Source organism: Ammospiza nelsoni, chromosome 5 (assembly GCF_027579445.1).
Source record: "Ammospiza nelsoni isolate bAmmNel1 chromosome 5, bAmmNel1.pri, whole genome shotgun sequence".
Classification (NCBI taxonomy): Eukaryota; Metazoa; Chordata; class Aves; order Passeriformes; family Passerellidae; genus Ammospiza; species Ammospiza nelsoni.
Genome location: NC_080637.1, coordinates 59,939,511 through 59,967,313, shown reverse-complemented (window position 1 = coordinate 59,967,313; position 27,803 = coordinate 59,939,511). Strand labels below are relative to the sequence as shown.

Sequence of the window (27,803 nt, the reverse complement as noted above, 5' to 3'; positions counted from 1 at the left end):
TGCTGGTGCAGATGGCAACATTGTGCAGGGAGCCCGTTCATTGTGCAGGGATTGCTGGTTCACAGTTCAGGCAGCCCCTGCTGCTCTTGTCCCTGTGCTCTCTCAGAGAAGGTTTGTCACACCAGCAGCACTGCCATGGGCATCACAGGCTGTGGCCCAGGCTGGATCAGTGTCTGAACAAACTGGAGGGCATGGACAGGGGAGCGGAGGCTCTGTCAGTCATTCATCAATCAGAGGCAGCTGTTAAAGTTTAACAGCAAACACACTGCCTCCATATTTGATATTTCTGTGTGGCTGCATGAAAGATCTGGGACTCCTGTTCTTGTTTTCTTGGCCTAGAGAGGTTCTCATTGGGTGTATTTGCATGGTGATTACCAACCCTGCTGGGTCACTTGCTTTTTTCTTCCCTGTGAGGGTGCTGAGGCCCTGGCACAGGGTGCCCAGAGCAGCTGTGGCTGGTCCTGGATCCCTGGCAGTGTCCAAGGCCAGGCTGGATGTGGCTCTGAGCAAGCTGGGATAGTGGAAGGTGTCCCTGCCATGGCGGGGGGACGGAACTGGCTGATCTTTATGTCCATTCCAACGCAAACCATTGTGCGATTCCATGAATCCCAGTCCATCCCAGCCCGCCGGCAGCCCCGGGATTGCGCAGTTCCGCGGTTCTACCTTAGGGTCAGTCCTTCTTCGCTGCTGCCTCTCCCGCCCTGCGCGGGGAGGGTTTAGAGGCGAACTCGGGGCTGTGCGGGCAGCGTGCGCTGCGGCAGGGGCGGGTGCGCTGAAACAGCCTGTGGGGGACGGGAGCGTCCTGTCCTGTCGTGTCCACTTATCCCGGTGCTGTCCTGCCATGTCCCCTTGTCCCAGTCCTGTCGTGTCCCCTTATCCCGGTGCTGTCCTACCGTGTCCCCTTGTCCCAGTCCTGCCGCGTCCTTTATCCTGGTGCCGTCCCTCACGGGCGGAGCGGTGGCGCCCCCCCGCGGCCTTGCTGACGCTGTGCTCCCTTGCAGGGCGCACCGGGCGCTACACGCTGATCGAGAAGTGGCGGGACACGGAGCGGCACCTGGCGCCGCACGAGAACCCCATCGTGTCCCTCAACAAGTGGGGACAGTACGCCAGCGACGTGCAGCTGATCCTGCGGCGCACCGGGCCCTCCCTGAGCGAGCGGCCCACGTCGGACAGCGTGGCGCGCATCCCCGAGAGGACTCTGTACCGGCAGAGCTTGCCGCCCCTGGCCAAGCTGAGGCAGCCCGGGGACAAGGCCATGAAGAGGAGGGAGCCGAAAAGGAAATCCCTCACCTTCACCGGCGGCGCCAAGGGGCTAATGGACATCTTCGGGAAGAGCAAGGAATCCGAGTTCAAGCAAAAGGTTCTCAACAACTGTAAAACAACAGCAGATGAGTTGAAGAAACTGATCCACCTCCAGACGGAGAAGCTTCAGAGCATCGAGAAGCAGCTGGAGTCCAACGAAGCCGAGATCCGCTACTGGGAGCAAAAGTACAATGCTAGCCTGGAAGAAGAAATCCTCAAACTGGAGCAGAAGATCAAACGGAACGAAGTGGAGATCGAGGAGGAAGAGTTCTGGGAAAACGAGCTGCAGATCGAACAAGAGAATGAAAAGCAGCTGATGGAGCAGCTGCAGGAGATGAGGCAGAGGATCCTGGAGTGTGAGAGTAAGCTCAAGGACTATGTGTCTCAGATCCACAACATGGAGAGTGGCCTTGAAGCAGAGAAGCTGCAGCGAGAAGTTCAAGAGTCCCAGGTGAACGAAGAAGAGGTCAAGGAAAAGATCGAGAAGGTGAAGGGAGAAATTGATATTCAGGGCCAGCAGAGTCTGAGATTGGAAAATGGCATTAAAGCAGTAGAAAGGTCTTTGGGCCAAGCTACCAAGCGATTACAGGTAAGACTGTCATTTTATCCGTAGCTAGAGAAAGTCAAAGACTGTGACTAATTTCTCTTACACAAACCTGAAGCCTGTGAAAGACAACACAAAAAAGTTTCCAGAGTGAATGAGGGTAAAAGGCAAAATGTGTTGCTTTCATTTTCAAATCTCATTGCAGCTTGTGGGGTTTTTTTTTGGAGAGCAGAGAGTTTTTATTTCACCCGTGTTTAACTTGCTCATTCAAACTGTCTGAGAAGAAAAGCAGTAATTTGCACCATCATAGCCTTTTTTGAGGATAAACTTCTGATCTTTGCTAGGTTTGTCTGCCACCAAAAGAGATGAATTACAAAGAACAGGCCAAAAGCAGCACCTGGACAGGTATAGAGCTAAAGTAAAGTACCTGCAACCTTACAGGGCTTTGCTTGTAAAGAACAGCATCCCTCTTTTCCTGGCTGACTGGCTGGTGTTCAGGATTTTATTTTCTCTACACCTCAGGCATTTGTGGCACATGTGTCAAAAGAGAATCCAGTCGCTGTTTCCTTGCTAAAGTTAATGATATCACCTGAAACTTGATAGAGCATGAAAGAATAAAGGAATTCCCCTGCTAGCTGGATGAGGCAGAGGGAAGATTGGAGCTCCTGGGATTTTTATGTGCCATGTTAGGTAGTCCTAAGGCACCACACATCAGCAGGAGTTGTGGTCCTTGCTGATTCCCAGGATTCACAGTTAGTATATTCTGCAGTGCTGCAGTAGTAATAAGGTGATTTCACTGTGAATATGTGCAGGGATTTTGTATCCTTACTTCTGCCTTAGAACCATATCAGTAGGAGCTGGTTTTCCCAGATAGTGAGGGGAGGAAAAAGTAATCTTTTCATCCAAAGCAAAATGGATGAAAACTGTAAGCAGTTTTGTCCATGATTATCTATGCTAAGTTCCAGACATGCTACACTTAAGGATTTGCACTGATGGAAAGCTTCAACTCCTCTTTATGTGTTTTAGCTATCCTCAGTCACATTCACTGGGGCTATGATGGAGTTCAAAATATTTCTGGCTTGGTTCTTTTCATAGTCTGTTTTCTTGGCAAGGTTCCCATTCAAGTCAGATCTTCCAGTCTTGTTCTAACCTAAAGGTGCACAAATCTGGAAGTCCACAAGAAAATAAACTGAGCTCTGCGTTATGGAGCTTTGAGGGGGAGGAAATAGACAAATATTTTATTGCATACCTGAAGTTAAAGATTAAAGCAGCTCAACCTCTGTGTGTGGGAATAATAACAGTCCAAGACTGTTATAATCTATCAGAGCTGTAAATTTTTCATATCATGACAGAAGTACAGAAAAAGATCCTAAATGATCATCTGTGGTCTGAAGGGGTGGGGAACCAGTCAGGCTTTGGCTTCATCGCACAAAACCCTTGCAGAGTGAGAAGGTTCTGGCCAAAAAAGTTTAAATAGAAAATGCAAAGAACAAGAAGAGAAAAGAATTTTACTCAATTTAAGATCAGAAGAATTAAATGAGCTGTCCAAGCTGTGCTGGACACTTCAGGAAGTAAGACTTGGTGCCAGACTGCTGCTCAGTTGATTACTTTTTCAGCATTCACAATATTATGTTTGTTTGCTGATGTGCCAAAGTTTTTCTCAGGTGGTATGAGAAACAGCTGCTAGTCATCCAAGAAGCAATATAAAAATAAAATACATTAAGAAAAACCCAATTAGGGTCGTGGGTTGGACTCAATGATCTTAGAGGTCTTTTCCAGCCTGATTGATTCTGTGATATCTCTAAGTGCTAGCGAGTGTTGACTGGCTTTTTAAATTAGAAGATTAAAGTACCTTTCAACTCATCAATTTGCATTTGAGCTTTAAAAATTGGAGGCTTTCTCATCAAGAGGAGAAGCATTAGTTGCCCAGCTGTAACTGTGGTCATGAAATGCTGCTTTATTTGCTCAGCAGCTGGTTTCTGTTTCCCGGCAGGACAGGGAACAAGAACTGGAGCAACTGACCAAGGAGCTGCGCCAGGTGAACCTGCAGCAGTTCATCCAGCAGACGGGAACCAAGGTGACGGTGCTGCCCGCAGACCCCGTGGAGGTGGAGGCCCCGCATGTGGAGCTCGAGAGAGGTGCAGCCCTCGGAGCGCTTCGGGAGGGGGGGCAGGAGGGAGAAGGGGCGGGCGGTGCCTTTTACTGCCGCGTCTGCTTTAACGCTGGCACTCCTACGTGAAGCGAATGCTCCCTTAGTGAAGACATTAGCAAAACACTACGAGAGCGTATTGTCGAGTGCTTCTTTTCATTCCAAGGGTTTAGCAGGCTCTAAATAAAGAGCGGTATGTGGAGAACTTCTCTCCCACTGTGCCCGGGCATGCGTTTGTCCCATCAGCAACGCATTAAGCCTGCAGCTTTCAAGACGGGCCGCCGTGGCTGGCTGCCAGCACAGAACGTGACCGTGCATCTGACGTGCATTGCTGCTCGTCTGGGTTCTTCCTCTTCTGGTGGGGGCGTTGTCAAAGCAGGAAAAGGAATGTGTCTGGATCCCCAGAAACCCCAGCCAGCAGCCGCACGGGAGCAGGAGCCGACCCAGCTGGGCTGCCAGCCGTGCAGAGTCCTGCACAGATGGCTGCTGTCACTGCGGGTGCGAATTGCCTTTGCCCCCAGTGAGATCAGCACAGCCTGCACGTGCCCGCATCTGGACTGAGAAATTCCTGGGCAGAACCACGGGAGTGTTTTGAATGCATCCCAGAGCTGCAGCTCCAGCACAGTCGGGTGCTTTTTCCAGCACTCTGCTTCCAAGGGGCTCTTTGTCTCCGCATTCTCCTATGCTGGGTCTGTCCCTCTGCTCAGAAAACTTTATAACCTAAAGGCACTGGGGGGCAAGGGGGTGGGGAGAGAAGAAAAGACAGCCAGGCCTTCAAAGGCAGTACTTGTAGGAACTTTTAGGTGGGAAGGAAGATGAAGCTTTGAGTCACGTTACATGTTCAAGCTCTTTTGGCACGTCACCATTTAAGTGTGTCTCTGTGTGTGTGCATGTTTCTCGAGGGAGGGTAATTCTTTCGTGTGGGTTTCATTCTGCTGTGAAGTGAGTAGGAAGTGTGCACCTCAGATCTCCTCACTTCCTAGCCAGGCACTTCAGTAGTTTGTTACATGTGGAATTAGTTTTTCTGTATTGCATTAAGCAGGAGGAGGAGGAGGTGCAGCCCTGCTGATGACTTTTCTAATTGTCCTTTTTCTCATGCAGAGCCAGCCTTTCAATCCGGGTCACTGAAGCGCCCTGGCTCATCGAGGCAACTCCCCAGTAACCTTCGGATCCTACAGAACCCCCTGTCATCTGGTTTTAACCCAGAGGGCATTTATGTATGACAGTATGTACCTCTTCTAGAGAGGACCTAGCAAGGTACCCTGGACAAGATACACTTTATTTTATTCAGCCAATGATGAATGGAAGAAGTTTGTCTTGTTTTGTTTTTTTGTTACACCACCGTGTTATTTCTTCTTCTTCCTCCAACACCACTTGGAGCCATACCCTGTGCACTGATGCTAAAGAGACAGGAACTGTCTCGATTCATAACTGGCAAGGATAACCTTGCTGTCAACACAGCTTGAGTGCAAAAACCTTCATTGTTTTTGCCACTTCTGAAGTGTTTGGGAAAGTATTGTTCCTTGTATAGTCATAAATGGAAGACTGAGGGCGAAGGAAGCCGTGTATGCAACTTATCTGAGGTTTAATTTATTCCCTTTAATCAATGGACCTGTGAATGTTGACCTTTTATATTTTTATTTTTAACTTGTGAATTATCACGTATGGCTGTGTGTCTGTCTGACAAGGTGACTTTAATTTGTGTGTACCAACATCCCCCATCTGATCAAGTACAGCAACCTGCAATGCAGAGTTCTGAGGGGTGCTGAACCATTGCAGTGGTTTCTCACCACTAACTTTGTTCATTTCTGTCATGGGTCATCATATGTCATGTTCCATCCATTGCTACCTTTAAGGCTTGAAAAGTGAGCTTGTGGGATTTACTTGCTGTTGTATCTACCTTGAATGAAGCACCTAGTGTTCAAAAGATTTATGGATTTTAAACCTTGGCTTGGTAAAAATATTTCCAGCATATGATTGAGGATGCACTAGCTAGATGATATTTTATTATATAGAATGTATATTTGAAATATTTTGCCACATTGTATATGCCTTTTGAGAAAAGAACAATGTAAGAAGTTGTCTTCATATATCTTACCAAAAGAGAGTAGGAGGCTTTCACTGTGTGTGATTTTGTACTTCATTTTTTTCACTAGCCATTACAGTGTTCTTGTTTTGTTACAAATCTTGCTGTTGGAGGGGAAGAAAGACACAACACAAATGAGTATCCACTTCCAACCTTCCAGAATCCGCTCAAGTTTTGTGAAGGGAATAAACCTGGCAGAGTCCCAAGAAGTCAATAGCAGGAGTGAGGCCAGGATTTCATTCACCTCCCTGGTGGAGACATTTGGTCCCTCTGAAAGACAGTCACTTAGAGAATGTAAAGCTTCCAAGCAGAAAATTCACACATTTGGTGGTCATTTTTCACAAAACGTATGAAAAGAGAACATTATCACATCTTGATGTTGCTCTAATGCAATCAAAGCTAAGAAAGAATTAGACAAAAAGGGTTTCCTGCAGAAAGTAGCTGCTCCCATATAGCTCATTGGTTGCAGGCCTTGAAGTGAGATTGTTGCAGCGGGCACCAGGTTTGTGGGGAAAGGGACTGGCATCAGTGGGACTCACTGTAAATGTTGGGGGCTGGCCTCATGGATGATTTAGGGAAGGGATGGGCCTTCCCTGATTTGGATTTCCAGTTCTGACAGCAACTCACAGCATCATCCCCACCTTGGGGATGCCCGGGGCACAAGGGGGGGACACTGTGCCCTCACTGCAGTGCTGAAAACTTGGGCTTCTGATGCCCTCCTTGGCAGGGTCAGGATTTTACCACTGCTAGGAAACTCCAAGCTTTTAGCCATAGAAAAATACTTAACTCGTAGCATCCTCTTGTGTTGATTCACTGATGTGCAGATAAATGTTAATTTAAGTCTCCTTTTCTAAAAAAGGAGCTTCCTGACAAATGGAAGTTTTTAAAGATATAGCAGAAGATGAAGGATTCTTGAGTGTTTAATGCATTTTTTTTCCTTTCCACTTTATTAATGGTATCATATATTCTAAAAATGCTGCTGTATTTAGACTTACAGCAACAGATAAGGCTGTGAATATATAAAGGACTCCAAATGGACTCTGAATTTTTACTGTTTGACTTACCAGGTCTTTTTTTTTTTTCATCTTCCCTTGTGAGCAAACTGGAAAATGAGATATTCCTACCTGAGTAACCTTTGCAGTGCTCACCCATTTTACTATCAGTTTATCACAATTCCATGCTCATGTTTACTCTGCCCATAAATTTGTATTAAAAAAAAAAAAGAATGTGTGTGTACATATATATATATATATAAAGTGTAAAATATCCATAGTTTGGGGACAATATCTGTCCAAGGTACTTGAGCATATATGCCTTACATTCTGGGTTCAATTTATTCAATTTACAGAAATGAAATGGCCCTCTCCAGTGGATATCTTGCATCTCCAGCACCTCTTGATGTTAGAGAACTGAGGCACTCAGCACCTTGCAAAGTCTGGCCCAAATTATGCTGCATGGGGGTGGGGGGAAAGAGTCTTGTCCTGAGATATGAAGTATTTTTAAGGCAGATCAGCATATTTACCCCAGCTAATGATTTTGTCATATTCTGTGACTGCTCCATCTTCCACAGATGTCAGTTTGAGCTGAACTGGGCTCTTGCATCACAAAACCTGCTCTCTTTCTCTGCCAGGTTATTCTGTAAGACAGAAGGAGGACGAAAAGGATTAAAAGGAAGAGTAAGAGCAGCGTTGGAGGGCTTGAATTACAGCTTTGTCATAGAATCAAGGGAGGAATTTGCCGTTTGAGTTAAAAAGTAGCACCTGCTGACTGCAGCAGCTGTTGGACACAGGAGCCAGCCTGGAGCTGGCTCAGGAGTGACCACTTCAGCACCCCTGAGTGGCCCCTCCTTGCCAGGGCTTTGGCACATGTCAGGGGGATCTGAAAAGCGTTTGCAGCTTCAGCCGCTCCTGTGGCCAAGGAGAGGCTTTGGTATCCAGACCTGCCGGTTGTGAGACACTGACAAATTCCCCTGCCCCCACCATACTCCTCTTGCTTATTGAATTTCACCCAGGCTGAAGTTCCATAGCATTTTCACCCTCTCTGTAAATAAACCAAAAAGAAATGGCATGCCCTTGCATTAAATGTGACTTGACCCATGTGTAACAGTTAGAAAATCCCTCACACTATGGCGTTTAGAGTTTTGCTTAGATCAACTGCAGAAACTCACTCTTTCTTTACAACTGTACAAAAAGTCCATTTTCAGAAGTGTTCCAAACCTCCTAGGGCATTAGCAGAAAGGAAGCTACACATACTAATTTTAACAAGTGCCATATTATTTACTGGGCAGCATGATAAAAATGGGGTTTTTTGCTTGCGTTAAATAGTTGAATACACAAGCACTATTTTCCAGTGCACAGGGAATTTATATGGAGAACTCCTGTAATTTATTACTAATGGAAATTAACTGTGTTACCTCTCTCATCCATGAGGATGGAGATGCTATGTTGTTAGGGGAAAAGAGGGGGGTGAGCATCTGAAAAGCCAGTAGGTTAAGGCTAAGGTGAGCAAGGGAGAAACCAAGTTCCACTCTAAAAGGTCAGCTCCCAGTATCTTTTAGTGGGACTTAGGTTCCCAAGTGCCTGAATTGCTTCTGGAAATGGTATGTTAGCTTTGAGATTGCTTGCTTTTCTAAACTCTGGCAAGTTCGGAGGAAGTTCTTGAAGAAGAGAACTACCACTACTACCATTAACAATATGCAAACATATAAGGTAAGAGGGAAAAAGATCCTTTAGTGAAATAAACATCTCCTCTTGGGCAGCAATTGCCTTGTTTTTAGTGTGGAGAGTACTGCATTAATTTTGTGAACTGGGATCATATGAGTATGATCAAAGAAACATCGATCTTGTAATTTTTAGTGAGTTACCTTGAAGCATATAAATTCCTGATGTGCATTAACTTGAGTGAATTGGGCCTTAATGATACATGTAAATAACAAAACTGTATTCAGATATTTTTTCCAGAAAATAGTCTCTTATGGTCTGTACTGTATCAAAAAAAAGTGTCAAAGTGTTACTTTTATATTACACCTCCTTTTTTTTTTTGTTTGGGTTTTTTTTAGAACATTGAAATGTGCATGTTTATTCTATTTGCTACAGTATTTTAATGTTTTGGATGAAGGCCATCAGTTGTATGGAGATGACAAAACAATCATTCTGTCTATTTATTCAGTATTGCTGCTTAAAGTTTTCAAAAATAAAGCTTTCAATGCCAATATAGTGACTGATTGAAAGCTGTTCTAGCTCTCTTCAGGTGTTTTTTTCCTATGTTTGTAGAAAACGAAGTAAGTGAAACTTGGTGTAAGAGCTGTTATACCAGCAAAGAACTATTGCAATAATATTGGGGGCTGGGTGTAAGTGTGTGTAGTAAATGCCAATGTATGCATGCAGTGAATGCCTTTAGGTCTCTAAGTGGAGTCCTGAAGAATGTTAAATCCTTTGTGGTCTTGCAAGCACTTTACACATGTGACCAAGTACTGCTTAGAGCTTTGTGCTCATGTGTGGTGCGTGTGAGGGCAGAACAAAGGGGTCTCAAAGGATCAACTCAGAGCCCTTTGAACCAGATTGGATTTAAGGACATTTTTGAGTGTTCCACAGTTATGTGTCTGACTGGGGCCTAAAAAACATGTTCTGATGCAAAACCCTTTCAGTTGCAGCAAGGATGCCTCAAGTGTAGCTGGTACCTCTGAAAATGTTAGTAGTTCTGAAATGGATCAAGTGTGCCTGCTGTACTTGTGAAGTGTGTTAGAATGCTGAGAGTGTTCACCCTCACCATCATCCCATGAAACTGCTAACTAGGGGTTCTGACTGGAACACTTGAGTTGCTGATGCTTTAACCTAGAGAAGCAACACAAACTGTGAAAACACGAGTGAGCATTTTATTACTGCTCCGCTTCAATGCAAGATGAAAATCTGTATTATATGTAACTATATTTTTTGTCATTTAAGAAGCTTCTATTTTTTATTATTCTCATGAATGGTTGAGAAAAAGTATTGGATATGCTCCCATACAATAAATTCCCCTCTGAAACTTTGGGTCTTTACAGTTCATGGTTTGCTGAGATTGCATTGTTCATGTCGCGCACATCTCACGACAGAGCTGCTGGGGCTCTGTCAGAAAACACTGGGCCTGAAGGCAGGGCCAAGGCTCCTTTACTCTAAGTGTGCTGTAATCTCAATCAGATAAAGCCCAGGCACTGCAAGAGGGAAGAGGAGCCTGTTTTCAGCTGAGGAGCTGTTACGAAAATTAACAATAACCCTGAAACAACAGAATTGGTCACTGACTCGGGGGAAGTGTATCTTAAAGCAAAGAGGCAGAGGCTCACTTGGAGGTGAACTGAATGTACAGATTCTTCCCACAACAAATGCAGGGTGCCCTGATGCTTCAGGGAGCAGGAAGAAGTTAATCTTTGAACAAGGAGCAGAAGGCCTTTTAAGCCAGATTCAGGTGTAGTTACTGTGCTGAGACCAGAGAGGGTGTGAGGCTTGCTTGAGATTATTTGAGCTAATCAAGGCTGGGAACTTGATGCAGCTGGAGACTTGTGATTTAAGCCATCCAAATGCAGTCCTTAGTCTAATATCCCAACAAATGGATTTTCCTAAGCTAACTGGAGCCTAATCCCATTAGATGTGAGGAGAAGTGAGCTAACAGTAGTGGCACTGTTGACTGCCAATAGGACAATGCCATGAACTCCACTGAAGCTCTAGCACGTGGCGCTGTTGTTGTTAGTGCTGTGCAAGTTGTGGAGGCCCTGTGCCCTGAAAGGTGCCCTTTCCTGCTCCTGTGCCAGTCAGCTGGCTGGCTTTCGTGGTAACTAAAGTTTCCCAGCGTGCTCAGCAGAGCCAGGGCTACAGCTGATGTTTCTGATCTTTTGCTTTGCCTTTAAAGAACAAAGTGGTGTATTTGTATGTGGCTGCTGCAGCACTAACTAGCTCAGTGTAACTGCACCACTAATGAGTTGCAAAACCAGGCCAGATCAATGATCCATTTTGTTCAGAAGCCATACTGAATTCTTCTGCCTGTTATGTCTGTGTCAGCTAGGTATTATTCCTTTATAACCCAAATTTTTAATGATTGTTTCAACTAAGATGTCTGGTGTCTGAAGTAGGGCACAATGAGCAATGGTGCCCATTATTGCCTTACTAGAAAATGATATATTTGCTACCTTTGATGTTGTAGCTAGTGTTAATGAGTATTTTCTGGGTCAGCCACTGCTTCATCATTAACTTTCTCTAGAAATACTGGATGGAGACAATCTCAGTTGGTCTGTTTTGTTCCCTTTTTCTAGGTGGGTATGCTGTGTACTTTTTTTCCCCATCCTTTGCAATGAGTTCTGTGTACTGCCCAGGGCTGACTGGAAAGGAGCCTCTTTGGCAACAAGGAACTGATGCAGTCAGAGCTGATAAACTTCCCTGAGCAACCTCACCGCTTGTCCGAGCCACTCAGGCACTGCCAGTGTCCTCATGCCACTTCTGGTGGCTCTGTGTGTGCCTTCTTCCTTGCTGACACACAGGCAGCCCTGGAGCTTCTCCCCCATGCCATCTGAAGTTTGATTTTAGAGGCTTTTTGGATCTGAATCCATGGCTGTGGAAAGGCTACAGGGATCTCTGGAAGAGTGAGAGACTGTCATCACACTTCTGTTCAGACATCTGGAGGGTGATGGAAGGGAAATACCACTACACCAGACTGTGCTTATTGTTTCAGCTACATGCTTTGTCTTGTTCTACCCCTCTGCAAAAGGAGGGAAATCGTTGGTAATTGGAAAACTTAGTAGGAAAATGCAGCATAAAAGATCTAATATTCAATCCTGGGTCAAGTTATAGGGAAGAAAAGTTTTCTATTATTTCTTTTTAATGAGCAAAAGTTTGAAGAAAAGGTATTCAGAAGAGCTCCAGCTGGGCTTGTGGAAAATGTGCTTAAAAAAACTCACTTAATCCAATGCAACACAAATGAGTGTCAATAATTACCTGCCTAGGTATTTTTAAAATGAGGGCTTCTGGTTAAAACAGAAACAAAAAAACAACAAAAAAAGGGAGGTTGATGGAAGGGAGTGAGATGTAGACCAAGTAAAACATCTTTAACCTGCTTTGTATTTACCCTGCAGTCTCTTCCAGTGCCAGTGTGACGGAAAGTGAATCATGCAGCTCTGGAGCCAGTGACATGGTATCACAGAAGTACCATCAGCAGCTATTGCTAGAATAAAATTCAGGTCAGCCTTTAAGTGTGAAATAACTGGAATTTCTTTGTGGTTGCCTGTGGAGCTTCTCCTAAATTACTACCTGCCACAACTTTTATTGTGTGTCTCAAACTGCTGTTCATGAAATGTTATGTGCCCGGAACAGATGATTTGGCTTTAGCAGTCCCAATCAGCCTGAGGTGAACTTTGATTGATGAGGTGGAACTGGCCCCTCCTGGCACACTGAAGGGAAACCCCAGAGTGCCAGCTGACCTTTGACAACATTTTGTTGCTACAACGTTGTCTTAAGCGTTTCCTTGACCTCGCAGATCTGCAGCGTGGCTGCCAAAATGATGACCTGGATTCTGCACTGTCATGTTGCTGGTGTCACGCACCAAACAAACGTGGAGGAGACAATGACAGAGCAGATGATAAAGGCAGCAATGTCCATTAGCTGTAGGGCTGGGTGAAAGGTTGTGCCGGGGGCAGGCACCACATAGTCGGGTCTCCTCAGCTGTGCCATCGCTGCAGTTCCCAGCAGGCCCACACGAGAGGGCAGCAGTACACGCAGCAGCCACGCACTGCGATGGGAAGCAGGTTTTCTAGGAATACACAGCACGTGGTAGGGAATTGGGTAAGGCACCCAACATTACAACTTTAAAGTTGTTCTTTCTAATGCTTACAAAGAGACGTGTCTTATTCACAGTGTCAGTGTAACTGATGCGCAAATTATGCCATTCTGCAATTTCTGAGCACGCCTGGAAGCTTTCTGAAACCTGCACAGATGTGGGTTGAAGCATTCCTGTCCTGTGACTGGCGTATTTGCCCATGCCTGGGAGGCTCTTGTTTCATTTCCCAGCTCTGCCACAGATTTCCTGTGTGTGACCTTGGACAAGCTACTATAATCCCTGTGGATTGGAGTCCCCCAGCTGTAAGCCTGAGATAATACTGCCTCATCCCCTTTGACTTTATACGGCAGGCCCCGTGGGGAACAGCGTCTCGATTCCTATTTGTTTGGCAAATAATACTGAGCACAACGTGGTCCTGAACTTGGTTGTGCCATCCAGATACTGCAGCATGAAGTGTATATTTTTATATCCTACCCAGAGGGTGACAAGAAGTCACTCAGCATTAGCTTTACCTTGCAGTGAGAGCAAGATGCAGGTGTGCTAAGGGAAGCTGAGGGTTTCTGAAGGTGAATTCTTGTTTAGCTTTAAGTAGATTTCTTTTTCTAAAGGTGTAAAAAGGAAAAGCAAGTAAAGCAATAAAACCTCATTTCAACTTTTGCTCAATACTTCTTGCAAAGTGCTGCTATTACTAAAGGCAGCCTAAATCTTTTTGCAAGTGCTGCTTGGGAGTGTGTTGAATCTAATCAATAGAAACAATTGACTGAACAGGCTGAGATTTGCTTGGTGGTCCTAAATGTTCCAGTGTTTCTGCAAGTCTTAGGATGTTCTAGCAATGTGCATGTGACCAGTAATGCACCATGATGGGCTGCCATCTCACAATTTTCCTTTGATACCCAAGTGCCTTTTGGTATTAGAGGCTGAAGAGATAAAGCACACAAGAGTTAGAATTGTAGGAAAATGCCTTTTTTCATAATTTTCCAATTCTAAAGTGTTTTCTACATGCTCCAGATAAATTTAATTAACTAACAAACTCCTCAGCTGCGCTTACAACAGAGTCTTGCTGAGAATGAGCACCCCTCAACATGTCTGAGCACAGAGAGTCCCTGCTGCTCAGTTCTGAGCTCAAAGATCATTTAAAGATGTTGGCCATCTGAATGCATTTCAGTAACAATTAGTGCAGCTGCTGGCATCTGACAGGACAATAAATAATCATTGCTGCAGTACCTTATCTCGTGTTCTGCTCAATAAAGTTCTTATTGCTACCTTTGTACATTATCAGAGGAACTTTGCAGCAGGAGGCACCTACTTCTAGGAACATCTTCCTCCTGTGGTAGGAAGAATGGACTGCCCCAGGGTGCAGTCACATGGGACAAGCATGTAATTCAGGTGTTGTGAGCAACTGCAAAAGCAGGAACTTGGGCAGTTGGAGCACCTTAACATCTTTGTTCAGTGGCAGAACACAGCCTAAAATTCCCAAGAAAAAATTATTTTCTTATGTTACTATGACTATAACAATGATCCCAATCATACAATTTATGTGTATGCACACCCATATATGTGTATATAGTCAGCTTATTAGATGTTATTATCCCTTTTGTCAGCTTGGGAAACTAAAGCCCAGGGAAGTGCAGGGCTTTCCCAGAAGGAGTACAAGCCCTTCATCTCCATTTGCTGCCTTTTGCACATGGGTCATTTGCTGAAAAGTCTGTTCTGAGCAACACAGAGTTGTCCTGCAATGGTTCAGGCTGGGGGGCACCTGGCCTAACATTCTGCCTCGAGCTCTGTAGAAAGAGCTGCCTGGGCTCAGCAGTAAACTACCCTTGGTGCAGTGTTGCCAAAATAATCTACTGGCAGAGGAAGCTTTCCCTAGCCCTTCAGTCAGAGGTTAAACATCTTCCTAATAGCAGAGGATTTATGTCCCTTCTAAACTGAATAATGAGAGCACTTCAAAGGAGGTGATACTTATTCTCTCCCTTAGCAAGTGTTGCGCCAGGTTCAACCAGTAAAGATTTTACCTTTGAGATCTAATTGATTCATCTGTTTCAAACTTAAAACTTTGCAAAATCACTACCTTCGTTTACTGTTGATTTTAGCATGCTGGTTTCAGCATATGCAGGAGTTCAGCTCCTTGCGTGATTTGAGTCTGTTCTGATTTCTTCTTCAGGTAACTCTGCCTAGTTATTATATAATTATATATTATATTATTCTTGGCTTTTCTTGTCAGCCAGAAGCTCACGAGATTCCTGCACTGTGGAGGTGCCTTCAGTTGAGGAATCAGGCTTGCATCCCAAAGGCACTGCTGTGTGGGTGCATCAGGAACATTGGGGAAAGGAGATCCCTCTTCACAGACTTGTAAAAATAAAGATGGTTTGATCTCATTGTGCCCTTCCAGTGCATGAAGGGAGCCCACAGGAAAGATGGAGAGAGACTCTTGACAAGGGCCTGGAGTGACAAGGGAGAATGGCTTCACACTGACAGAGGGGAGGTCTAGGTTGGATATCAGGAAGAAATTCTTCCCTGTGAGGGTGGTGAGGCCCTGGCACAGGTTGCCCAGAGCAGCTGTGGCTGCCCCTGGATCCCTGGCAGTGTCCAAGGCCAGGCTGGATGGAGCTCTGAGCAAGCTGGGACAGTGGAAGGCACCCCTGCCCATGGCAGAGGTGGAACTGGATGATCTTTAGGGTCCTTTCTGTTCCAGGCCATTCTGTGATTCTGCTCTATGATGTGACTGTACACGCTAGGGAAAGTGCTAGGTTAGACTTAAACTACCTCTGTGCTGCCCCAGCCCAAGCAGCTTTGTTCCTGAAGGTACAGGAGTGATCTCCATGGCAAACAAAAGTCAGGGACATGCAGTACCTTCCCACTGGCTCTGCCAGGCAGCTGAATTGCTCTCTCCTCCTTGGAAGGCACAGCCCTAGGGTTACTAACCTCAGGCAAGCCCGTGACATTACTGTGTATTTTAAAAGCAGGTACTGCAGACTGTGCATGTTCAGCAATCATAGCAAACAGCTGGAGTCCTGGAAATGCCTTCTGGGCCTGGCAGGACACTGATGGGAACGTGCTTCCCACAGCTGGCTCCTGGGGTATGGCACACAGATTGCTCTCAAAGGTCATCTTAAATAACTGTACTTACCTTGTCATTTACAACACCAGAATTAGCCCTGTGACCAGTCAGGCATTTTTCAAAGCCACTTCACATTTTGCAGACGTGGATGTATCTTTATGTTCTTGTTTCTGCACTCTGCAGAGCAAACAGCACTCCAAACACAACTCCTCTGCTGTGCCAGGGAGCAGGAACTCGTGCAGCCCAGGTTCACACAAACACATTTGCTTTTGCAGATGGACTAGGAGTGCCAGGGAGCATTATCTGATGATGGCAGCTTGGCAAGCAAAGGTAGCTCCTTCTCTCTCAGGGAGCAGATGTCAAAGGGAAAACAGCCTGAACTCTGACCCTTGTCCACACACATCCCCATACCCTTTAATTGCCTTCGTAGCTGCTATTAAGGAATTCTTGCTTATTCTACACGCTTTTCTAATGTTTAAGCATTTTTTCCTAGTCACGTTGTTCCATTTGTCTTTACACATTTCATTTCTGACTTGACTCTGGAAAATGAAGTGCTGATGGCAGTGCATTCTGTGTGACAGACCCTATGTCCAAACCAGAATATCTGTAAGAGTCTGCAGCACTGGAGTAAACAAACCCACCTCACATTCGTGATTTCAATTCCCTAACTCCCAGCAGCTTCTCCCTGGAACAACAGAGGGCACCACTCCTCACACAAAACACTGGAAGAGGAGCAGCCCTGCCTTTGAGTCAGTTCAGGACCTAGAGTATTTATCTCTCAGTCGGTGATTAGGACTGAATATTCTTCCTCCCAGGAGGTTCACCTTTGCATCTCCTGCTCCCTGTGCCAAAAGCTGCTCTCAAAGACGTGTGCACTGTTCCTCTGGTGGATCTTGCCCTGCTTTGCACAAAATGATTAAGCAGTTATTTACTGAGAAATAGCTTTAGCCTGTTTTATTAGAATCTGCACTTGGGGAAGAGGAAACCACCATGCCAGGTCCAACTCTGCTCCCGTGAAGATCTGGTTTTATTCCAGTGAGTTTACAACATAAAATGCATAAACACACTGCATACCAGGGCTGGAGCCTCAGTTTCTCCTCTCAGGTGGCTGTGTTATCATTTGATCTTGCTGTCCTGTCCAACAGGTGCCACTGTGTCAGTGCTGCCACCACCAACTGTTTTGAAATAAAGGGACCTACAAGAGGCTACAGGGAAGATGGAGGGAAACTAATTACAGGGCCTGGAGTGACAGGACAAGGGGCAATGGCTTCATACTGACAGAGAGCAGGTGTAGATTGGATATTGGGAAGAAATTCTTCCCTGCAAGGGTGGTGAGGCCTGGGCACAGGGTGCCCAGAGCAGCTGGGGCTGCCCCTGGATCCCTGGCAGTGTCCAAGGTCAGGCTGGATGGGGCTCTGAGCAAGCTGGGATAGTGGAAGGTGTCCCTGCCCATGGCAAGGGAGTGTGACTGGATGGTGTTTAAAGTCCCTTCCAACCCAGGCCATTCTATCATTCCATATCACAGTAACAATGTTGTTATTTTAGAAGAATCTAAGTTCAAAAACACCCTCTACTAAGGCTTGTCCTGATTTATTAACCCTCCAGCTGATGCCCTCAAGGGCTGTAATTATTAATTTCTGTACAGAATTGGCCCATATGTGCATAATGTTGCATTCAGTTTACTGCAATGTGCATTGGTGCCAGGACTCTGAACCCCTTACAGCCCTCTCTGAGAGGACAGGGGAGGTTTAGGTTGGACATAACAGAATCACAGAATGAACTGAGTTGGAAGGGACCCACAAGGATCATCAAGTCCAACTCCTGGCCCTGCACACACACTCCCCAAGAGTCACATCATGTGCCCAAGAGTTGTCCAAAAGCTCCTGGAGCTGCCAGGCTTGGGACAGTGACCATTCCTGGGGAGCCTGTTCAGTGCCTCTGGGGGAACAACCTTTTCCTAATATCCACCCTGCCCCTCCCCTGACACAGCTCCAGCCGTCCCTGGGTCCTGTCCCTGGTCACACAGAGCAGAGATCAGGGCCTGTGCTTTGTGAGGAAGCTGCAGAGCTTCTGTAAGCTCTGACCTCAGTCTGCTCTTCTCCAGCTGAACAGAACAAGTGCCCTCAGCTGCTCCGTGTGTGGCTTCCCCTCGAGGTCCCTCACCATTTCCACATCCCTCCTCTGGACGCTCTCTTGAACTTAATCTCTTTCCTACGTTGCAGTGACCAAAACTATACACAATCATTAAGGTGAGACCACGACAGTGCAGAGTAGGAAGAATTTGTTCACAGAAAGGGCGATCATAGATCGGAATGGGCTGCCCCCATCGGGAGGCAGTGAAATCACGGTCCCTGGAGGTGTTTTAGGAAAGGCTGGACGTGGCACTGGGTGCCATGGTCCGGCTGACGCGGTGCTGTTCGGTAGCAGGTTGGACTCGACGATCACAGAGGGCTCTCCCAGCCTGACTGACCCCGTGATTCTCTCAGACCGGCCCCAGCCCCGCCCGCCCCGGGGCGGCCATTCCTGTGGGGAGGTGGGGCCGCGTGAGGGGAGGCGGAGCGCGAGCCGCTCACCAGCCAATGGCAGCGGCCGCCGCCCTGGCCCCGCCCACTCCCCCTCCCGCCCTCCCGCAGCGGGCGCGGCCCCGCGCGCACGTGCCGGGCAGCGTGCGCGGCGGTCACGCGGGCGCGCGCGTGACGGCGGCGGCCTGAGGGGCGGGCGCGCACTCGGGCCCGGGGCGGGAGTGGGGGGAAGGACGGCGGCACGGAGCGGGGCGGGACCGCCAGAGAACCGGCCGGGCTGCCGAGGACTCGCTGTGATGCGGCCCCGTGGCCTCCTGCGGTGCCTCCCAGGAGTGCTGGCCCGCAGTGACGCGCCCGGTGCGTGCGCAGGTACCGCCCGAGCGCTCCTGCCCTCCGGACAAACTCAGCGTGGGACAGACCTCCTCTTTTCAGAGCATCTCAGAAGCATTTAGGCAGCAAAAGTCCACTGAGATCGTCGAGTCCTACCTATGACTGAAGACCACCGTGTCATGCAGACCATGGCACTGAGTGCCACATCCAGTCTTTCCTTAAAAACCTACAGGGACAGTGACTCCATCTCCCTGCGCAGGAAGTTCCAATGTCTGATCACCCGTTCAGTGAAAAATTTTTCCCTCATGTCCAGCCTAATCCTCCCCCTGTGCAGCTTAAGACTGATACCCTCTTGTTTCAAGCAAAGTATAAAAAGATTTTCCAACTTTAGTTCTTTTCCAACCTCTCAGTCCCATGCAGAACAAGAGTTCAACTCACATTTTAAAAGGAGACACTCAGTTTCTCCTGCTGGTAGTCCTGCAAACACCTTCTGGAAATCTTGCTGCCAAGAGATGATGTGGAATCTCCCTGGCTGAAGAGATTCCAGAACCATCTGGATGCAATGCTGTGATGCGATCTGGGATAGTCCTGCCTGAGCAGGAGGTGGAACTAGATAACCCACTGTGGATAACCCACTGTGGTCCCTTCCAGCCTGACCCATTCTGGGATTCTGTGAAGAGAAGCTTTTCCCCCACACACATTTCAGGCTGCCTTATTGCTACAGTCTGCTCTTGGTGGCATATGACTGTTTTTGATGGATATACTCACATTCCAGGTCTTGCAGCTGGAGCCTAGGGCCCAGCCTCATGAGCTTTGCTGGAAGCTGCAATATCCATACCACAGAAATGCTGATCAGGGTCACTGCTCACAGGCTCCAAACCTGAAGCCAGTGCAGTCATTCCAATCACATCTATAAGTATTAGATGTGGTTGGAATGCACTGGGTGCATGGAATGCACTGAGTGGTTGGAGCATGCAGAGGGGCTGCTGCTCCCACCTGGATGGGCTCTTTTGCAAACATCGTATGTGAGGAAGGCTGTGGGCCTGCCTGCCACTCACAGGAGGGCTGGAGCCTTGGCAACTTTCTACAGCGGGAATAGAATCCACTGCAGCGTCTGTCAGCTCCTCTGGCTCTGTGCTGCAGGTATTCAAACACACTTGGAGAGACAATTTTCTGCTGAGGAAGAAGGTGCCATACCTACATGGCTCTTTCCCTGAGGTTATTCCCTAGAAATTACACAGTTGTGAGAGTATACCTTAGTCTCATGCTTATAAAACACGTAGCAAAAAGCAAAGTAAAAAACCCAAACAAACAACCAACAGGAAACAACTCTCTTTGGTCCCTATGGTCCCTATGATCCTGCCTGGGATCAAAGTCCCTGCTTGCTGAAACATCAGGGAATCTCTTCTGGCCTGCCCCAGGCATCGTCCGCATCCTCGGGGGCGCGGGAGGTGCACGCAGGGCAGGGATGTTTGCAGCAGCAGCAGCAGCAGGTGCGCTGCCCCCGGGTGCCCCGTGAGCCCAGCCAGGCAGAACAGCCTGGCCCCGGCAGCGCAGCTCCTGCAGCGCCGAGGCTGCCCTGAGTTCAGTGCTTGCGACAGACTGACAGCCCCGCGGGCTGCAGCGCCGGAGCGGCGGGAGCAGCTCGGCCCTGCTCACATCCAGCCCACACGTGGCCGGGGCTCACGCAGCTGCTGCCGGCGGCAGGTGAGCCACCGGCTCCTCTCTGCTGCTTCCCAGCGAGCTGCTCCGAGCCTGCAGGAGAACCAGACATTCAGACTTTCCTGAGTGGAACTGGCTTTAAAAGATCCAAGGCTTTTTTCGCAGAGAAAATTCGGCATTTTTGTTACTTTCTTTCTCCGGGGTTGTATTTTCTTGTTCATTTCTACAACTAGAAGGCAGGAAACTTCTCAAAGAAGGCTGGGATCACATGATTCCAGGAGCTGAAGTTTGGAGGGAAAAGGAAATCCGTTGCAAGGCCCAGGTTACAGGGCAGGCCAGGAATTTAGAGGTGCTGAAACACACCTTGCACACAGTCCCCAGGCTTGCTGGATGTCAGACATTCAGTCTGCCCCGACTAAAGTGAAAATTAAACAAGGCCTAAAACACAAACTCAGGACCTACTCCAAGGCCCATTGTGCTCCAGAAAAGGGCTCCCGTGACTGAAATGGTCAGGCCTTTCTCAAACAGTGCTGATAGTCAAGATCTGTAACTGTAACACTTCCAAACATAAAAATTCCTTGTCCCTCAGTTGGAGGTACGTTATATTGCCTTCCATAGTTTTAACAATCCCAAGCATCCTGATTTAGCACATTCTAATGGAGCCTGTCATGCCACTATGATATACTGGATTATATAATCTGTTTTCAACATTTATTACTTAACAAATCAAGCTTGCATCACTTATCTTGTAGTTTATGAGACAACAGAATATGGATTCAAGTGTAAACAATAAATGTGGCACCCAGTCCTGCACTCTCAGCACTTCCATAAGTGAATGTGTATTTAAGGATGGGAAGCTCTTGTCCAGTGTTTCTGTGATTGTTTTTAAACTCAAGAAAATTCAAGACATACAAATTGATTTAGACTCCAAAGGGATCTGAGGAAGCCTGGAATTTAATAATTAAGGCTGACACTAGGGTTCCTCCTGTCATTTGCCTTTTGCCTCCAGCAGCAGTGGGTTATCAGCCTCAATTACAAACCTTTTTCCCCCATGTTTGCTTTTGTTAGGTATTGGGATTATCAGAAAACACATAGTTTGTCTTTATGTTTTATGTCATAAAATGTAATAGACTTCACTGATGCTGGAACTTGGCGTGAAGTCATTTGGCACGTTTGATTCAAGGGCTAATAAAAACAAGCCTTCCTGTTACTGTACATGGTAAATACTGAAATTGATAAAGCCTTCTAAGGATCTGCGTTGATAGCCCAGTGAAACCTAAATGGATTCATATTCCCAAAGGAAGAAAATTTGAAGGAGACCTAAAGCCTTGCTGATGCTCAGGTTTAAGCTGCACTCCTCACGAGGGGCACAGGTTTTTATGACGTGCCCGTGGCTCCACCCTCTGTGCTGGGGCAGTGATCTGGCAGCAAGGGCTTTGTGCTCAGTCAGGCCGATTGCCCAGCTGGCAGGACTCATGAGCACCTTCATCCCGGCCTAAATGCTGGCCTAACAAGTGTTAAGCTGTTCAAGTATGCAGGTCAAAGTTACCCAGGGGAAGGGTTGAGCCCAGCTCACTTTCATTCCAGTGAAAACACAGGGAGCCAGAACCAGATCCAAAGACAGATGGAGGCAGACACAGATTTTTTCCCATTTCTCTACCTAGCAATTTACTTCAGCAGAAAGAGTGGTGCACTGTGGCAGCCTTTGGTCCATTATTTATGGAAAAAAAAATCTATGTCTATGTGTCCACTGGTATTTGTAGATAGCCCACCTGTATCTTTAATTGGAATTAAATTTACTACAGCTTCCATTTGAAGACGCCTATTTCTTAGCAATCCTACTCGAGTAAGTTAAAAGAAGTGCTTATTTTTCATCCAATTTATAATTTCTCCTGTGTTTTAAGGGATTGGTGGAATTAACACGAGTCTTAGGAACTTTATATTCCATTCCAACTTCATTCCTTGTCATTGTAGTCACCGGTACTGGAGCACCAGCAGAGGGAGCACGGAACGTTCCCTTCATCTCTCTCTTACGTAAACACTGGCTACTGTTTGAGGCGTTACTTTAATTTTATTTCCCTGCAAGAATTTTTGGAAGGAAAGGTGATCTACAGCTCTGCTATTCAATCTGTTGAAGGCTTTAGGGTGCTGCATTTCCATGCTAGGAATGATCTGCCTGCTTCCACCACTCTGTTCCTCCTCTCCCTCTCCCCCTCAGCACAAAATATTTGGGTTTTGTAGAGTATTTCCAAGCTGGGACACCCATCATTCATTCCTGCAGAGATTGGGATACGTCATTAGATTGTCAGGCAAATCATAAAGTTTGTTCCTGGTGAGCAAAGGGAGCTCCCAGGCAGCACCAGGGCTGACAAGTGTTAATTATAAAGATTAGTATTTTGCAAAAGGAAGAGGGAAAAAAGTAGATGTCAGGAAGAAACCTGTGTGTTCCACGCTTTGCTTTGTGAAATGTGCACATATTAAACCAGAGTTTTCCAGAGAGAGTTAAAGGAAACCCAGCAAATTCAAACCCAGATTAAGAATGTGAATTAAATCGTCATCAGCTGCACAATCATACAGTTTGAAGCTCAATGCACCAATTATTATGTATTATCATTGCATTTTTAATTAGTAGACAGCCCCATTTTGTGTATTAAAGTTTTTATTCCTTATTAAGAATTTTTTAAATCACAAAATAGTGTGGAAATATTTAGATAATAGAATTCATGGAGTGCTGGAAAATACTGAATATAAAGATTGATTTCTAATATATCACATACTAAACTGTTCTAAAACAGCTGGTTTCTTGCAGACAGGATTTATTTTTTTTTAATAATTTAAGACAGCATAAGCTTGTATCAAGCATAAGCGTTGTAACAAAAGTGCAACTTTTTCAGCAAATCCTCCCAAAAGATATTTAACTCAAAATATCATTAACACATATTTTTCTCCCTACAAAAATAGCATGTCAGACGTCATTAATTGGATGTATTAACAACTATTTACATACAGCCACTCTGTAGGCTAGTAAGATTTTTTTTTTTTTTGTAACGTTGTTTAAACACAGCGTTTGAGGCAAACAGTAGCAACAGCAGCAGCAGATGCACCAAACGGACTGACGGACCCCGGACACGCACACACTCCTCGCCAGGCTGTGGTGTCTCACCTCTTACATAACATTCAAGTGAGATTTCTCACAGTGCTACCTTGGCAACAAACTAAAAATATCTAGGCAAGGTCTTGGTTTAAGCCTTATTATAAAAGCTTTATCTGTGTGATTATCTGGCGTCTGGTTTGTCTCCAGAAAGGGAAAACGCAGTATTTGAGCATGGGATGAGGGAAAAACCCATATGGGAAACTTACCCCAAGTGGGTTAATCAGTTCTGGTTGCACAGCGAGGTGTTTACCTACGGCCTCCAGTTTGTGTCACTCGGAATTTAGGATAAAATGAGTTCAGGCTGACAAGCTGCTCTGTGTTTTCTTGGGGGAAGAGAAGGGGGTTTCTTTTTGTAGTTCAGTACAGTAACATTCATTTTATACAGCAAAGTTTGGGGGGAAAAAAAATCTCTCGGGAACATTCTGAATTAAATAAAGATGGGATGAGAACAAATGCACTTGCCACACCTGTATACCTTAGCCAAAAAAAATAATGAAATAAACACAAGGTTATGTAATGGGTCTGACCCTCCTTTCCTTGCACACCCAAAACTTGCTGGAGCCAGCGGCATCCCCGGGTGCTCAAGGCACTGCAGGTTTGGGCTCAGGGCATCCTCCACACTCCGGTTCTCCATAAAGTGCTAGCACAGGTGCTGGGCTCTGCCCTTCTTCCCTCGCCTCCTTCCCGCCCTCACCCTGAACCCATCCAGGTCTCCCGGACAACAAGTGCAAGTTCCCAAGTGGGACTTAGGGACACAATGTATAAACCCATTCCAAATAAGGTGCCGCAATTAATTACTCTATATAGAGAGGAAAAAAAAAGTATCCTTACTATGTTTTCTTCCTTCTTCTTCTTTTTTTTTTTTTTTTTTTTTTTTTTTTTTGTTTTGTTTTCCTTATTTACGCATTTATAAAGCCAAACATTAAAAAAATACTGAGTAGCAAATTTTATCCTCGACGGTCCTCTGCGGGGGCCGCTCCGGGACCTGCCGCCCCGGCAGCGGGACTCGCCCGGGCCGGGCCCGGCGCCCCGCGGCCGCCAGCTCCCGGCGATCACGGGCCCCGGCGACCCCTGCCCTCCGTAGGAACCCGGGGGCGCAAGTGCGGGCCCGACGGCCCCTCAGTCCGAGGGGAGGGCAGCGGCGGCGGGGAGCCCCCGGGCCGTCTCACGGGCCCTCGGCGCCGGGCTCCTCGGCGGCTGCGGGCTCGGGCTCCTCGGCGGGCTCGGCGGCAGCGAAGGGGTGCGGGAGGTGGGGCGTCGGGGGCAGCCCGGTAGCGGCCGCCGCCGCCTTCTCGGGGCCGAGCACGGAGGAGAGGCAGGGAAAGGAGGCGGCGGCGGCTGCCGCGGCGGCGGCCGCCTGGGCCGGGATGCCCGGGTAGAGGAGCGGGATGGGGGCGGCGGGGTACAGATACTTCTCCAGGCTGCTTTTATCCAGGAAGGGCTGCATGTAGGCGGCGGCGGCCGAGGGGGAGATGAAGTAGAAGGGCAGGCAGAAAGGGGCCGCCGCCGGCTGTCCGAAGGGGGCCCCGCCGCTGCCCGCCCCCAGGGCCATCAGCGAGCCCAGCAGGGCGGCGTCGGGTCTGACCAGCGCGGCCGCCGCCGCCGCCGCCGCCTCGGCTCCCCGCGCCGCCAGCCCCGGCGGGCCGGGCATGGGGCTCCCGCCGCGGTCCAGCTTCAGCCGCTTGGGTGCGGGAGGCACCTCGTCCCCCGACGGCTCCTGCTTGATGGCCAGGGCGGGCAGCGCTCCGCCGGCCGCCGCCGCGGGGCCGCGCTCGGGGCGCGCCTCGCCCTCGCCGCCGTAGCCGCTGTCCGTGTCCGTGTCGGTCTCGGCGCTGAGCTCGGCGGCGTGAGTCCGCTGGATGACGGGCACGCAGTTAGCCTGGCCCTCCGGCTTGTGGCCCGGCGCGCAGGGGGGGGCGGGCGGGGAGGAAGAGGAGGAGGATCCCTTGCTGAGGGGGCCCGGCGGCGGGGACAGGAGCTGAGGGCCGGGGAGGAACTGCGACGAGATGGAGTGCAGGTGGCCGAGGAGCTGCGCGCATCGCTGCTCGCGGGGGGTCCAGCTCTCGAAGCGGGAGAGGTACTGCAGCACTTCCTTCGCGCACGTCTGAAAGCCCGAGTGGAAGGCGTCCAGGTCGGCCTGCACCGGAGACTTCATGGACCGCTCCCCTGCGGGGGAGACCGAGCGGGGACAGCGTTTAGCCGCGGCTCCGGCATGGAGCGCCCCGCTCCGCGCCTCTCCCTGCCCGTCCCCGGGGCGCCCCGGCGGCGCTGCCCCCCGGACCCCGCTTACCATTCTGCAAAGCGATTATCTTCTGGTGCTGCTGCTCTGTTAAGGCTGTTAGTGCTTTCAAGTGCTTCAAAGTCAGTTCCAGCACCACCGCTTTCTCCAGGTGTCCCAGCGTCTGCAAAGGCAAGGGTAGGGGGCGGCTTGGCTACCTCCCGGCACGTTTTGGCTACCGCCAAATGCGGCCTCCGTTAACTTGGGTGAGACCGGCCCCCGAGGCATTAGGGCCAGGCGGGCGGGCAGCAGTCGGGCAGCCCGGCGTCCCGGGGATGCGCAGCGGGCAGGCTGCCGGCGCCTGCATCCGCACGGGCATACACGCTCCTGGGCACCTTACCGTTAGTTTCAGATGCTCGGGCAGTAAATCCTTCAGCTGGGCAATGCATTCGTTAATCCTGTCTCGCCTCTTCTTTTCTATCAGTCTATGTGGCAGTTTGTACGTTTCCTAATTAGCAAAACCCGGAAAAGCCAAGTGTTAGGCAGAGTCCCTCGGAACGCCGATCAAAACCAAAACAAATGTCATGCGGACCACATGCCGCGCAAATTATCGTCAAGGCACCGCTCTCCCCGCCGTGCCAGCTCGCTCGTAAACCCACTTGTGATTCGGGGGGCAAGTTGTATGCGCAGCCCCCCAGGGATGCTCTTGGGAGCGAAGCTACTCCGCAAAATTCAGCGAGCCCAAATTAAGCGGTTAAGCGAGAAGAGAGCCCCAGAAACTTATCCTTACCTTGCTCTCGTCCCTCTTCACTCCTCTTTTGGGTTTGCACATATACAGGGCAGGGTAGTCCAGCCTGGAGAAAAACACAAAGATCCAGCATGGGCAAGTGCAGCGATAGCTTGCGTAGCACCTTCTCGAGTGGGCACACGGGCGCCGAGCGCTCTGCCCGAAGGGCCGGGCAAGGCTCGCCCGGCTCCGCCAGCGGAGGGAGGCGGCGAGCCCCGCGCCCCGCCGGGGAGCCGGCGCCGCTCCCAGCGCTTCGCAGCACTTTCTCAAGAAGACGAAACGCCGTAGAGATACGAGACGGAGATAGTGCCCCGGCGCCTTACCCTATAAAATCCCTATGCTCCAGTAGCTGCCTCTCCGGCAAGCGGGAGATTCCTTCATCCATGTCTGGCAGCGGCTGATGTTTCGTCGCTGCTTTTGACTGAGCCTGCGGGATGCTGAGATCAGTCTCGGGAGATCCGCGAGCGACGCTGCGCACATGCAGCCTCCGTCCCCCCTCTCCCGTGCCGTGGCCAAAAGTGTGCGGCGGTTCGTCCCCCCCCTCCAAGAGCCTCCGCCGCCGCTGCCGCTCCCCCCCGCCCGCCTTCGCTGCGCTCCCCGCGCACACGCCCGCAGCTCCCGCCGCCGCCGCCGCCGCCGCGCCTGCCCGCGGGGCACGCGCGCCGCCAGCCAGCCCCGCACCCGGCTCACGTGCGGCGCGGGCGGGGGCGGGACCGGGGAGGGGACGGGGGGGGTCCCGCCGCCCGCCCGGGGCCGCCCTGCGAGACAGCGGCTTCCCCCCGTGTTACTGCTGCCGCCGCTGTCATCGTCAGCCTTACCGCCGCGATGATTGCCGCTCTCGCTGTGGCTTTATTATTTTTATTATTTTTATAATTTGAATACTTATGAAATTATTTTACTTTTATTATTGTATTTTTATTTATTTTTTTTTTTAATTTGCCTCCCGGAAGGAGACTCGCCAGTGGAAAACGTGCCCACGGGATGCAGGGGGTAATAATCGAGCCCCTCTCTTGGCGGGTCCGGTTAGGGGGTCACGTTCTCATACGTTTTCTATATATTTCTATAGGATGCGTGGGCACGAACGGGCGCACGCACACGCGTGTTACTGCGCGGAGCGCTCCCTGGCCCGGCGCCGCCTGCCGCAGCTCTCGTCCCCCGGTGCTCCCGCCCGGCCGCCGCTGCTGCCG

The 27,803-nt window shown here is 48.8% G+C and overlaps 2 protein-coding genes across 5 annotated transcripts in view; one reads left to right on the top strand and one right to left on the bottom strand.

Moving 5' to 3' along the window:
• Positions 1–10,122, top strand: part of RASSF8 (Ras association domain family member 8) — a 73,738-nt gene extending 63,616 nt beyond the window's left edge. For all 4 annotated transcript variants that reach the window (XM_059472054.1, XM_059472051.1, XM_059472053.1 and 1 more), the window contains exons 4-6: positions 1,002–1,891; positions 3,840–3,984; positions 5,097–10,122. In XM_059472054.1, the coding sequence (XP_059328037.1) occupies positions 1,002–1,891; positions 3,840–3,984; positions 5,097–5,218 (1,157 nt within the window). In that variant the 3' untranslated portion in view covers positions 5,219–10,122. The remainder of the gene's footprint in view (positions 1–1,001; positions 1,892–3,839; positions 3,985–5,096) is intronic.
• A 12,976-nt stretch (positions 10,123–23,098) lies between these two features.
• On the bottom strand, positions 23,099–27,131 carry BHLHE41 (basic helix-loop-helix family member e41). Its single transcript, XM_059473326.1, has 5 exons — positions 26,940–27,131; positions 26,620–26,683; positions 26,230–26,337; positions 25,902–26,013; positions 23,099–25,777 (listed from the first exon to the last, which is right to left on the bottom strand). The coding sequence occupies exons 1-5, from the start codon at positions 26,999–27,001 to the stop codon at positions 24,777–24,779; spliced, it is 1,347 nt and encodes a 448-aa protein (XP_059329309.1). The 5' UTR covers positions 27,002–27,131; the 3' UTR covers positions 23,099–24,776.
• Between the last annotated feature and the right edge of the window lie 672 nt (positions 27,132–27,803).

Coding starts and splice junctions, on each gene's coding strand:
- BHLHE41 (XM_059473326.1), bottom strand. CDS start 27,001: ATGGATGAAGGAATCTCCCGCTTGCCGGAGAGGCAGCTACTGGAGCAT. Junction 26,338..26,619: donor TGAAGAGGGACGAGAGCAAG/GTAAGGATAAGT, acceptor TTTGCTAATTAG/GAAACGTACAAACTGCCACA. Junction 26,014..26,229: donor CCGAGCATCTGAAACTAACG/GTAAGGTGCCCA, acceptor TTGCCTTTGCAG/ACGCTGGGACACCTGGAGAA.